Raw genomic sequence first — 14159 nt, 5'->3', positions numbered from 1 at the left:
ATCCACATATAATTGACAAATAATAAGACAAAGATGCAACAACGAAGTTTCGCGCCATTACACTTTTTCTAACTATCGGAAAAGAAGGAACACAGAACCGAGATATGAAAAATGGAACATTCGAAGTGGACGCTTAACCGTCTTAGTCACGCGAAAGTACAAAATATATCAATCTGAAAATAAAGTAATTTTTTCGATTAAAATTCTTAAGTGAAATAATCATTCTTATTATTATATAGAAGTTTTTAATTTTTAAAATTATATTAGTTGTTATTCGTAAATGATTAAAGTATATTGTAGATACGAAATGACTAGGCATTGACTAGCGAAGTGCAGTTTGAATTGTTCAGTTAGTGGCAAACATTGCATTGCATCTATTTCATTGGAACATTAATCTTATCGTGTTATAAACTTTGATGTGAATTTTTAATAGTGCGTGTTCGTAGTCAGTTTTGTTACAAACTGTGTCAAGCAAAACGTAGTTGAATGAAACGACTGTATCTTCCTGTCAACTATTGTGAGGATGAAATTTAGGATAAGTTTTGGAGCAATGGATAAGCACAAAAATGGAGGGAAAAGGTGAGTATTCTAATTAATTATTTAAAGAGAAAGTAGCAATTAATGCTCATGTGGTGAATAAATTTTCATGTTTTGCGTATTTAATTGGAGTACGTGGTTCGAATTGTCACACAGTTTTGCAGTAAATTGAAATTTAAATTTCAACCAAGGATAAGTAGAATCGGTACGATTTTACTTATCGACCATACATCCGTGTCACCGGCGTCTTTGATACTCTACTCTAATGCATACTCAGTAGTTCGCATTTTTCCGTGGATTTTCACATTTCACGTTTACTTTCGAACGCGCCACTGTAATACAGATTAGATTTCGAAGTCATTTCATGGCAATTTAACGCGATGTTTAACGAGTTCCGTGAGAATCGGGCTATGCACCGGCGTATGCACCGTAGCGTTCGTAGCATATCAAACACTCATTATGCAGGCCACAAAGCATTGTTTGGCATACTTTAATTCTATCGAGAGCTAGAGTCTTTAATTGTAGTGCCAATATTGGTTTTCGTTGGCTATTCGTTAACACTGAAAAAACCGAAAGTAAGTTTAATTCATTCTTTATTTTGAATAGCGTAAAAAGTTACATTTTTATTTTCGTAAAATTATACCCTGTTCATATTCAAAATTTACTCATTTATGAATTGAACAACTTACTAACGGTGTTACCTAAATTTACTATTCTTAAAAAAAAGTATGCAACCATATATGTACAAGCTCATGGAATGAAAAATATTTATATTGTTAATGAGTAGATTTGGGAGCTGGGTGGCTGAGGGTGAAGACTTCGTAATCTACTACAAAAAAATGGTAGTCTCCCATAAGTACAGTGTTAGAGGCGTGTTCTCCATCGTAGCTATGGGGAAGATTACTATAGCTTTCCTTGTTCACGTTGCAGTTACTAGAAATTAGTAAATCAGCTCCTGCTCCGAAAATTGGTCCGATGCTATAAAAGTATTTGAGTCAGTTTAATCATTAGGATACATTTCGATGTGTTCAAACATATCTTGATATACTTAGTTAAATAATATTTACTCCGGATGATAACAAATTGCAAAAGGCTTCTTTACAATGTCGTATTTCGTTGGAGGAACATCTTGGTTATTGGTCAGAGTAAATAAGAAAGCTTTTTCTGAAGAGATGTAGTGCCCTTTAGCATTCGTTTTACCCCATGGTGCGTCGCTAAAGCCACCACAAATTTCTCCTCGAGTTCCCTAGAAAATTACATCATTCTTTGTTAGTTATAGATAACTATTCATTTGACAGGTGTAAATTACTTACCAACGCAATTACGTATGTTGGACAAACCCCGTCACAATGTCGGTGGAACGCTGTTGCAGAGTAATCATGATTGGAGGCACTGAAACGCGTTCGTAGTTAGGATCGTGTTGATCTCGATATGCTTCCAATATTTACATTTTCCTCGATACATACCGATATACCAATCGCCAACTTTGCTTCGGTGATCCATACCACTGATTGAGGAGACGCTGGAAACCCACCTTATCTCGCGACAGAATTTGCGACCCAGGAAATAGGAATGGACTTACTCTTGGTTGTAACCTCTTATCTGTACAGATTTCCGCGTACTTGTTTGGTAGGGCTGCATACCTATATCTAAAACAAAACGTAAAAATCGAAAGCCTCCAAGAATAAGAAAATTTCCCGGCAAACCATACCTTATGGGTTTTGAGCCACTTGATCGATCGGGATTGAAAAATTCGTACCTCTCCAAGGAAAGCTCTATAGGCACTGCTCCTGTTGGCTCTACTTCCTCCGCAAAGACCTGGCTGTCGATTAGCAGCAGGCGAACGTGATTTATCACTCCTGATAAATGTTGGCAAACCCTCACACGTTCCTCCTCTGTCCAGTGTTGAGTAGGCTGCGTCACCCCTGCCTAGGAGCGTGGTCCGTACGGTTAAGCGTTCCTTAACTCGTAATTCTAAATTCCGATCCAAGAACCTAAGGACCCAAGGACCCGGTAATAATCGTATACGACACAAGGTCTAAGACCTTGCACGACATACGCATGATCAGAGCGTTAAGTCTTCTTGGAATTTTCAACGGATTCAAAGTACTCGGAAACGGAATAGAATGTTCAAAGAAAAAGAACCTGATATTTTGCCCAGTTCAGTACAGCTCTCCAAACATCTTCTTCCTCCAACCCTAGATAGTCCGAAGATATAAGTTTCACCAGTGCATCCTTTGGAAGATTACAAAACGCCGTTGTTTTCACTGTGTCTACAGCATTTTCTCCGATGAAAGCGAAACATCTTTCGATGAAGGAGGAACAAGCTCCTTTACCACCTATGATAACGAAAGATCTTTGTTAACAACTTATCTTAGATCGATAGTGATATTAAAATATAATCTAAATAATAATACTTAACTTCTGCGACTTCTAAATTATATTTTTATCAGAATAACTATTCAGCTAGGACTTTGGCAAAAGCATAAATATAAATAAAACACAAACCTAGAATCAAAAATATTTATTAAATATTTATCTAATTCATATCTGTTACAGCAATTATTCAATCATATAAAATTTACATCTGAAATTCTTCTTAAAGTTAGAAATGAACTGAGATACAAGATCTGATACAATTTGATGGTATCTACACAAGTGGGACTTATATCGCATAGTTTTTTCATTCAGTTATTTGAAAAATTATTCTATTACAAGATTACAATAACAAATACGTTGCACAACAGAAAGCAATACCGTCACTTTAACCCGATAGTATTTTCAGTTACAACTTGTAACTATCAGTTAATCATTGTTCTTCTTAACTATACCGAGAGATGCATCACAACTTGTACAACTTGGAAAATGTTAACTCCATCTTTATTAAACCCTTTTAAGTCACTTCTAGTGTGCGTAATTGCACAAGTTATAAGGTAATATGTCTTGTTTGTCCTGGGTCATAACTTGAGGTTATAGTTGAACAATTTAATTTGCCCCTGGATTTGTATTTTGTATTAATGTTATATTGTCGCCTTTCAACATAATTCGTCCAAGTGGTTTTCTGGCCTTCGTCTTCAGATTATATTCCTCAGCATCGTCCAGTACTAAATTCATATATTCGTCGAATCCAACGATGTGACCTTCGATTCGTAGGTTGATGTTTTCGAATAACCATACTTGCACGCGCGAACGATTTTGCAGGTACCGAAATATAAGGTTGATGGGCTGTACCATCACCTTTTGAACTTTTTGTGGTCCTTTGTACGACATTTTTGTGTTGTGATTTCAAAAATTAGTAAGCAACGTTTGATAAACGCGTGCTTGGTAATAGCTAGACGCCGGAAAATGTGGCGTCGTGGTTGTACCAACTGTTCGTTCTCATTTTTCCCTATTTCTTTCGCTTGCTTAAAATGCGTTTTAAAATTTAATCATATCGGTTAAATTTCGGTTCAAGAAATTCGATTACGAAATTCTAAATCTGGCAGATTTGGAAGGCTTAACAAATTTACATTTGTAACGTTTAATACGTTTAGGGAAAATGAAACATAGAGATAAAATAAACTCTATCGTTATAGGCGTTGGTATCACTGAGTTCATAAAATCCCGTATATAGTGCTGCCTTCGTGACGAGCATGTCAGTTACACAACGAAAAGCACGGTCGATAACTAATCATGTAATACAATTACCATACATACTGTAATTTTTTAGATTCAAGATATTTACATATTCGGTTTAATTAATTTTCTTATCCAGTGTATAGAATAATATCATAATTTAAGCCACTTGCACACATACATACACACGTTCATTATAGTCATCAAATATCACATAAGAAACAAATATATACACAAACATCCTAATATTACTAATTATATTCCGCAAATTCTCAGTTACTAAGAAATTGTTTTATATTTCAATTAGACATTTTTCATTTTCCACTTTCAAGAAGAAACACACACTTACCAACCATTGCAAGTTTGAATTGCCGTTTCATTTTCCATCAGATGAAACATTCAGCAAACTTGAGAATGCAGATCGATCGGTAGGCAAACTTTTAACAGTATGCCATGAATAACTTACCGGGAACACGCTCCTGGGCATCCAGAGCGGCAGTCAAAAGAGCACACGCGTTTCCTGGGCTAAGCGTAGCGGAGACGTGTTCCTCGCAACTTCTCCATAGTTCCTCGACTCCTAGTTCTTGAGCAAGTCCCAACATCTCGAAGATGCCACTGTCCTGAAGCATAATCTACGGAACAGTTACGAATGAAACTCAGCCATGACTTTGGGTCAAAGCGAAAGTTTTCTCGGTAGATTCTTTCACGTGCCAAACACCACAATAAATTCCGAATCTATTCGAGATATTATTTACCTTGCCTGTGTATATATAGTGAATGAACTGTCGAAAAGTCTCCGGATGAGCATGTAGCATACGCACTGACGTTGGATTTCCAGGTGTCCCGATCCTCTTCGCGGCTGTGAAGTTCTTGCATCTAGAGAAATCGAAGCAGTGATGTCGGTATCGATTCCCGAACGATAATTACCATAGCATACGAGTTACAGGGAAGAGAAGTGCACTGCTTTGAATCGTGCTCGCGTAAATGTGCCGTGGATGCGTGACCCTTCTAACGAACACACCCACCACTTCGTCTTTCGTCACCTTCGCTACTACTTCTGGCAGAGTTTCTTGTTACAAAAGGGCTTAATTGACTTCGTCAGGAAGCTCTGTTGCCACAAGAGTATTCGCTACGTACGCAGTCGGGCTTTAGTTTTCGTTCCTCTACAAATTAATGGCAACCTTCGAAAAGTCACTTCTCGTCCCTTTTTTTCCTACGGCAAGCCCCCCAGGTACGGGAGAAACTCTGAAGAACAAATCTTTCTCTAGCACTTCGTGCTGAAAGCGGAGATTCCCTGTGACCCATTGGGAGAACATTCGATCTCGGTTTCTCTAGTGTACATCCTCTCTTACAATGCGTACAATGCGACTAGGTACATAAAAGGGAGGCTTTTAAATATCCACGAGTACAGAAACGAACAGAACTCTTATTTTTACCTCGAAATCATCGATGCATTTCCTATATTCTTCTTTGTGCAATATCTAAAGTATATTCTCGAAATTGTTCGCCTCTAATAATGATTTCACGATTGTCTACCATCGATTTTCTCACTATTCGGTTTTAGATTTCATATTAGCAACGGGCTAAGTCGATTGGAAATTTCCACCATATGAAACTACCGTTCGAATTGCAATTAAGCGAAACTACTTCTAAAACACTCCTGACAATGACTACGCTATGGTGTTTTACGGATATCGTAACTATTCGATTTTAATATTTCGAATCTGATATTAGCATAGAGCAAAGCTTTTGCCACGCGAAATTATTCTAATTTTGATATTGCGATTAACCAAAGAAACGATTAAAAGTTGAAACAGTGACGGTAAAGGGGTGGAATTTAAATTAGAAAAGACCGACGAACCCTTAAACGAGTACTTTGTGGATCCACTGAAGACACACTGATGTTCAGTCTTCTAATACTACTAGGCAGCGCAAGGTAAAAAGATTTCGCGTGCTAGAAACGAAGAGATCGCGGGTACGAGTTTCGTCAAGGTAAGGGCTAAAGTGTAGATACACCAACAGCGTAGTCCGTATCGAATCAAAAGAAAATCCGTCAAAGAGACCGGGTGCACATGGAAAAGGCATGCACGCCGGGTGCTTTGATATTATAACCGACGCGTTAACAAACGCTCCGCTTCGTCGACAGGAGAGCGTGCGAAAGTTGGAAAATCGCGGGGCCGAGCCACGAAACATGGTTGCCGAGAGAGTCGACAGAGGAAAACTAGTGCTCAAAAAAATTAAAAACACCAGCCTCGCGTACAGGAAACCAGAGGTGCGCGTGTAGATGTAGACCTTACCGTGGGTCGACTTTTAACGGACCGAAAAACTCCACCTTTATGCTTTCGTCTGTAGTTGGGAAGCGATGCGGACTCGCACAAATATCAAAGCGATAGTTCGCGTATTTATTTCCGCAAATTACAGGGGAAATATTCGAGTATCGAGGATATTGCACGATTTTCTCGTACGTTTAACAGGCAAGCACACCGTTGCACGCCATATGATTTATCGTTAAATCTGCTTTTCAAATTTGCGCGGGGGGAGGTGAATTGGATATGTCAGACGCGTCGCAAGGGCTTTCTTCCTTGAGAATCTTTGGCCTGTTCTAAGAAACGTGGCCGGCAATTCTGACTAGAGCCGCGGCAATATCGGCGCACAAAAACCGTACTACCGGCGAAGAAATGAAAAAGTATTAAGAGGAAAAATCAAGGCAGCGGCGGACGATGGTTGGGTTGTGTGATGGATGGTACTCGGTAGAACGAGGCGAAGAAGGAGAGAAAACGTGCAGAAGAAGAAGAAGAAGAAGAAGAAGAAGAGAAGAGAGGAAAGGGGGTGAAAAACACGAGGAACGAAGTCGTTCCCGGAGAGAAGCTTTTCCCTAATCACAGGCGAACGCCGCAGTGGAATCAAAGAAAACCAAATATCAGCGAGTGACGCCGAGAAAAGAATAGGGCAACGCGTGCGCGTCTGGTGTGACGATGAGGTGTCACGGGGGTGGTAACCGTAGGTTCACGAGCTCGACGTGGAAAGAGGATGTTAGGGGGTAAGGGGCCTAGTGGTGGCGGGAAACGAGGGTCGTGGCTGCTTGGTTTCACGGCGGCAAGGGTTGAATGTCGCCGCGGGCTCCGCTACTAACGACCAAGCGTGCGATTATATAGCGGCTCCGTCGATCTCCGCGCAAAAACCGCCTCCGTTTCCGGTGCACGAGAGTCAAATTCGCGCCACACCCCTCGTTTCCCGTACCGGTAAAACACCACAGTCTCACGCTTCGGTCCATTATCAGATCGTGTGCCTCGATTCGCCACATTCAAATGTATACCATTGTCATCGAATGCATGATTACTGGCGAGAAACGCCGTTAACGAATGCTTCTTTTTCAATTGAACATCCATCTTCTTCTTGGTGAGCGTTCTTCGAAATTCGAAGCTTCTATCTCGGAAGATTGCAATGGAACTCGAGCTGAAATTTAGGTCTCGTCGAGATTACACTTGCATCGGTAGGCACTGTGGGTCTGTCGATGAAACTGGAATTGCTTTCTCCGTTGAGTCGATAATTGGAACGGTTTGGTTTCTAGCTACCTGTATTTTTACACGTAAATAAGTGCTCTTTTTAATAAATCAAATTCGATAGAACAGATAAGAGTACACACGGTACTTGATATATTAATAGCGGTCAGTTGCACGCGGGAATCGATAGAAACGATGGGATTACGTTAGAGTGCCATTGAACATCACCGAAGCCTGAGCGTATTTTTCAATTTCTTTTCTCTCGCCGTCAAACATCGTTCTCATCTGCGTCGCATTTCGAAATGACAAGGACTACGAGAGAGGGACGAGCGGTGGGACGGGGGACCAGGACTCTTTGTCAGGATTTTCACCGGACTGGAGAGCGCCGCGTAGAGTTTTGAGTGCGGTCGCGTATTGTCCATGCATTTCTCCTACGGACGACGCCTGTCACGAGCATGCGTAACTTAATTTTCCGATCCCGGTGTCTACGAAACGAGGCGCGAGGAGAGCGACAGAGAGGGGGGATGACAAAAGGACCGACGTTCCCTTCCACGCCGTGATATCAAAGGGGTTCACTGGAATATCGTAATTGACTTTACAATTAGCATCAAGCCTATCCAGTGGAATGTCGTTGCCTCGAAAGCTAAGGCCCCTCCACCTAATATTAAACCGAGCCCTTCTTACAGCAATTAGAAATCCGTCGAGCGAAAATGCGGCCCAGAGACTCGTGCTCGTCACGGATGAATCGTCCCTAACAGAAGAAAAGAGTACCTCTCCTCTTATTATCCAACTAATTAGAACGTTCGATCGATTCGTTTCACCGTAACAATCGGAGTCCCTTAATTAAAATTCATCGCTGCCGCGAACTTCGCCATCCTCTCCTTCTCTTCGTTCCCAAGAAACTTTGATGACTTGGCGATTTTTCTCCCGGGAACCGTTCGTTCGACCAAGAATTTTCATAGAATTTCGCCCGATCGAGCGTTTGTTTCGCGACTGGATTGTCCCTGCCGACCGGATATACTTTCTCCCTTGCTCCGGAAGAAACAGCGGAAGGGACGATGCAAAGCGTACGGGAGAGATAGGTGAATTATGTATACCTAGGTTCCTCCAGCGACTCGAAGAATTTAACGAAGTTATCATTTCCCTTCCGTTGGGTTCGTTTGCAATTCTGCAGGAAAGTTAACGTCTAGCTATTCTTTTCGTTTTTCCCTCGTTCCACCCCTCTTTGTACCCGCGACTTCAGTTTCAGCGACGAGAGGAAAGTTTGTAACGCAATTACCGCGAAATAAGTTCGCGTCTCGGAGAAGGCGACCAAGGCGAGTCGCGGTGTTTCGAAAATATTTTCGAACGCGAATCCGCTTCGTTATGCTATGTCCGTCTCTCCATTTCCATTGTAGGATACTACACCGAGGATAAGACGGAGCACCACGTTTCTACGTTAATTCTCTATTTTCTGGGATACGACGGGGCCCATTGTCTCGGTTGCCTCCAACTTTTCTTTTTCGCCGGGTGCACTCTAAAAATAGCGGGGCCGCATATTTCCCCAGCTCTGTATCGGGTGAGCGTGTTTGTCTCCGGTGTGATTTATCTCACGCGTGTTTTCGAATAGTTGTCGGGTCTCCGAGGAAATCCGTATCGGCTACGAATCGCTCGACGAGACGCGATCTGTTTTAATAAAAATTACGATTAACAATTAATTTGGTCCCAGGGTGCGTCGTTCGAACGGTTGCCTTCGACTTAATAAAATTTCCGATCTCGCGTGCTCCGTTCATCGGAATGCGTCGAGCTCGTTCGCGTCCCTGGAGGCGTTGAAAGATATCGAGAGCAAGCGAAAATAATATAAATTGTCTCATTGTGTATAAGTCGGGTTTGAAATGTTTTCCCTTATCAACTGGAAGGTATCGACGCGTGCGCCAGCGAGATTAACTCCACGGTTTTGGAATCGCTTGGTCGAGAAGGACGAAACGATTCGAGTACTGACCTCGCTTGGAGGATAATTCTGTGAGCGTACACCGGTGTCTCGTCCCTTCCTAGCAGAAAGACAATGTCAGCTGTGTCTTTGTCCTCGGAAAGTCGAGCCAGGTCCTCCAGAAGTCTGGGTACGCCGGCTAAACCTGCCTCGCCAGATACCCCCGCTGCTCCTGGTGCCGCCCCCACAGCGACGGCTCTAGTTCCCATGTTGGTCGAATCGAAAATCAGCAACTGCGTGGCAGACGGCACTGGAAGTTAATTAGTGAGATATTATATGGTATATCTGCGCCGTAGTAATTTCTTCGGCCGTGCAGTGGCCGGCAAATATAGGGCACAACTATTATACAGGGAATTAATTATACAGGGAAAGACCTTATACCAAATTCATTTTAATTTAATTGATCTGTAATTATTACTCGAGGTAAAAATTTGAAAGTCGCTTTATATTTATAGCGCGTGAAAAAAGAAATGGCGAAGAACTCGGAAGGAACGATTCAAACGGCAATTATTTCTTTATTCTCAAGATTTCTTGCATTTCTACTATGATATACAAAAAAATTGTTACAGAAAATAAATACGAATAATTGAGTTAGAGTTAAATCCTACTGCGCAAAAGTTAAATTCTATATTATAGAAAAAAAAAAGAATAAAAATAAAATTTGTGTTTGATAGAAATGTTTATGTTTACCGCAGGATGATTCAAAAGTCATTGACACGAAATTCTAATTTCATTTTCTTTCTAACTTGCGTCTTTCATAGAACTGTAAGTTCTTAAATTTAAAGAGACCGCATAAACTTTTATACGCGTAATGGGAAGCTAGCTCCGATATTCTCCTAAACTTCTTCAGACTTGCATCTCACTTAAATGTTTCACAATTAGTGTACGGTATTTCATACTTGCGGCTAGTTAAAAATCCAACACGTTGCTCGCGGTACCTAAGTAAGTTCCCTTAAGTACTACAAAACTTTTGCTCATTAACCGTCCTTCGGAAACAATCAAGCCAATTAAGACGGAAGCAACCGAACGAATGCACCTTCCTGCATTAAACCGATCGCGCGGAGTTGCCGCTCTATGGTGGGGAGGGAAGCGGAGTTCGTACAATTTGCGATAATCCGAAATTAATGACGGGGACCTCAACCAAGAATAAACCTGTGACTGATGACAGGGAGAGGAACACGAATGCCCGAACGTGTGTCATCGTCTCGAACGCTTTCCGGTCGCACCAGCGGCACCGGTTGACGAGCTTCGCCGAGCAATGTAACCAAAAAAAAAGAACAAAACCGATTAACAATCGGCGCTAATTGCACGATTAATATTTGATTTGCACCGCGTCGCGACGCGGCGTCGCTCTAGCCCCGTCTCTCTTCCTCTCCGCGTGCTCTCTTTGTCCGTGTCGTTCTGTCACGGCCGGTCGATCGACACGGAGAATTTTGTGTCACGACGGCTGGCTGATTCCCTTTTAATTAGTTCGGGTTTTGTAGTTTTCGAGCTCGTGACGCGCGTCGATCGTGCCGCGGTACAGCTCGAGGGCTCCGCGTGATTCCCGGTCATTTGCCCTTCCACGGATTTCCTCGCAACGCGTCCCATCATCCCGCATTCCAACGTCGCCTCTGATTCGATTAAAAAATCATTAGACGAAGGTTTTGTTTATCTCCGGTTAAGCAGATCGCGTCGCAGGAAACTCATTAACGATGCTACGAATCTCGAATTCGAACGTACACGCACTGTTAAACATTCACTTTCTATTCAACTTTGTATTTCGAAATGGATGTTACGTTCAAACGGATATTATTAAAACACACTGTAGCGAAAGAATTGCCGCAAGCGTTCGAACATGTAAGGAATTCTTTTACGAATACGTTATATGCATTACACGAAACATTTGAAACTATTCGCACTACAACGAAGCTCGACCGTTGTTAAAAATCCGAATGATCTTTAAATCGTAAAGTTTGAAACAAGAGATTAAAACAAATGTATAGTTACGTTTCTAGGCGAGTTTGGAGGAATAATTTCTGCCGATCGATCTCCGTGTAAGCACAAACCACAACTGTGTTCGTCACTGCGTGTTTATTTTGAATATACCTGTTCGGTCGGCTGTGATCACGTTCAGTATCGTTCCGCGTATAAATAAACACAAGTTTACCAGCATGAATTGCGCGGAACCTAACGATCGTTGTCCAACGCCGTTACTGTCAAATTCGATCGTGTTTAGAGAACCATTGGAGCGTCTCGAGAAATGAATCATCGCGGCGTCCAAAATACAGGAACGTCACACGAGGAACGCAGTGTCGGTTGTATTGCTCTCACCTTCTCGTCGATCTCAGCGAGCGAACGTGCCCAGGAACGTTCGAAAGAGGAATCTAAGCGAGCCGCGGCGGGCAAAATCGTTGTTTCCGTGGCACACGTGGACGAGTATTGTGTTCGCACGCGAAACACTGCATTTTCAGCCGATCCTCGGCATCTCACACTCCCACGGGGCGAAACATTGTTTCGTCAAAAACTTTCCTCCCGCTTGTCTTTTCTTTTCGTTTCTCCCCTTTTCTCTGCCAGCTTCCCGTTATTCTACAACGCGAACGCAATCCCGCGAGTATCGCACATCAACGAAGAAAGAAGAAAAATATGTAAAAAGGAAGAAACGTGACGAAAGTGGAGGAAAACGCGTAGTGTACCGTACTCGACCGGAAGTTCCGACGTTGAACGCGAGGTATTTCTCCTGTGCGAGACGAGTTTCACGAGCGCTGGACCAGGCCTGCTTCGGACCCGCCGCTTTCTTCGGCCCTTCTCCTCTCGTTCTCTCCTCAGGTGAGGCCGTGCTCTTCTTTCCACCAACGTCGATTCCCTCCTTCCTTCTCGTTCTCGTGTGGCCAATGCTCCTGTAAGATCACTCCTCCTCCAGCCGTTGTTGCCAGATCCTCTTTGGAGCACCGATCGCACGATCAAAAAGGATACACGCGCTGCCTCGTTCCAGCTAGCAACGAACGCTGCTTCGTCTAACCTGGCCCTTCGATCGACACCGATTCCAAACTTTCTCGCCCGCTATTCGCCTCCATTCCTCCCTGTTTACCCAACATTCTACCCTTTGTTCTTCTTAAATCGCGGCGAAGCCAAGATCCACTCGTTCGCTGTACTCTCTTCTTTTCGAGTCTCGCTTTATATCCCTTTCTCCCATTGGCGTCCCTTGTTTTCGAGACGAGCTTCCACGAGGTTTCGCTCGGTCGCGCGATATTGCCGCAATGCGGTGCTTCCTAGTTTCCTCGACAAAATGAGATTGTCCTTTTATTCGCATTCCGTGCCTTCGGATGCCCTTTTTCGACTTCGCTGTGATTCTTTTTGAGCATAGTGGATTGTCTTTCAGACGCTTGAATTTCGGTTTCAGCTTCCGTTATCGACGGCTTCTAATCGCTGTTGTTTGTTAACGTTACATCGCTGTTGGTTTAGCGCGGTACTTTCATTTGAGATTTTTACGTTTAATAGAATTTCAATGTCGAAAGAATCGAAAATCGGGATTCGTGTATTTTCTTTCCCGTGAATTTCATTTTTTAATTTTTCCGTGGATATTTGAATTGATTAATATCGTGACTACATTTTCTCAAAGATTCTTTTTCACATTTACGGCATAGTTACTACGTAGACTACATATGTCTGTATCGTAGGAATAAAATATTATTTATTAACCTGTACAGGACTTTTGTCTTAAATGAAACTTTCGTCGCCAATGGAATACGATTAATTGCGAAACGTATAAGAAATTTATTCAGATACGTGCTGCAATTATCAATCATATTCGTCTTTCATTCGTTAAGAATACAATTACTTTAGGATCTAATTGCAAGTTAATGTTCGTAACTTGTGACTTTCGTTTTCGCTGCTCCAACACGATGTGCTTTATCTCTAAAAGCTTCTCATTTAACTTCTCGTATCATTCTCAACGGTACCGCAATAATTACGCGATGGAAATGATAAATCACAGATAGACATCACACCTGTTCTTCGCAAACGTAGTGATCCATGGTAAAGTTTCTCGTGTCTCGAATTAATCGGTGGATGGTAAAGTAGACTCTTTGCTCCTCCATTGACTAAGAACAGCTGGATACTCGTTTGTGGCTCCACACAACTCCATTGATGCAATCATATCGATCGTTGGTCTAACGATCGCTATATCGATCGAACGATAAATCCCAGTATCGATATAGAAGGGAATCGATTTTTCTGGCCTGAAAGTTCTCATCGTATATGTAAGTAGACATGTAAATTTTAAAGATCATCAAAATGCGGAACGAAAAGTAATTAAGATGTAAAAGGATCGATATTTCGAATACTGCTATTTTCTTTACTTTTTCTCTATGTTCGCGTCTTTTAGGATATCTTTGTTCATAAAGCGCGTGATTTTACTACAAAAAGTAGTAAAATTATATCGAGCATTATCCATTAAATATAACATTCGTTTCGGGTCATGCAAATCAGAGGAGAACAGCGAGATTAAATTTTTATTACTAGGTACGCCACGTGTTATTAAAAACAAAGTTAAT

At 41.9% G+C, this 14159-nt stretch overlaps 2 protein-coding genes across 3 annotated transcripts; both read right to left on the bottom strand.

The window, feature by feature from the left end:
- Nucleotides 1-1096: 1096 nt before the first annotated feature.
- On the bottom strand, nucleotides 1097-9867 carry LOC126866797 (kelch-like protein 17). 2 transcript variants are annotated; one of them, XM_050620757.1, is made up of 9 exons: nucleotides 9637-9867; nucleotides 4908-5028; nucleotides 4619-4784; nucleotides 2683-2876; nucleotides 2249-2466; nucleotides 2004-2186; nucleotides 1851-1929; nucleotides 1605-1783; nucleotides 1097-1515 (listed from the first exon to the last, which is right to left on the bottom strand). In XM_050620757.1, exons 1-9 carry the CDS (start codon nucleotides 9831-9833, stop codon nucleotides 1314-1316), a joined length of 1539 nt encoding a protein of 512 aa, XP_050476714.1. In that variant the 5' UTR covers nucleotides 9834-9867; the 3' UTR covers nucleotides 1097-1313. The 2 variants fall into 2 exon arrangements, with proteins under 2 accessions (XP_050476714.1, XP_050476715.1); XM_050620758.1 differs by having other exon boundaries at nucleotides 1110-1515; nucleotides 2297-2466.
- LOC126866802 (probable small nuclear ribonucleoprotein E) lies at nucleotides 3047-3907 on the bottom strand. The gene has a single exon (XM_050620762.1). The coding sequence runs from the start codon at nucleotides 3805-3807 to the stop codon at nucleotides 3523-3525; it is 285 nt and encodes a 94-aa protein (XP_050476719.1). The 5' UTR covers nucleotides 3808-3907; the 3' UTR covers nucleotides 3047-3522.
- Nucleotides 9868-14159: the final 4292 nt, after the last annotated feature.

This window comes from Bombus huntii, chromosome 6 (genome assembly GCF_024542735.1).
Source record: "Bombus huntii isolate Logan2020A chromosome 6, iyBomHunt1.1, whole genome shotgun sequence".
NCBI classification, from domain to species: Eukaryota; Metazoa; Arthropoda; class Insecta; order Hymenoptera; family Apidae; genus Bombus; species Bombus huntii.
This window is presented reverse-complemented; position numbering and strand designations above follow the sequence as displayed.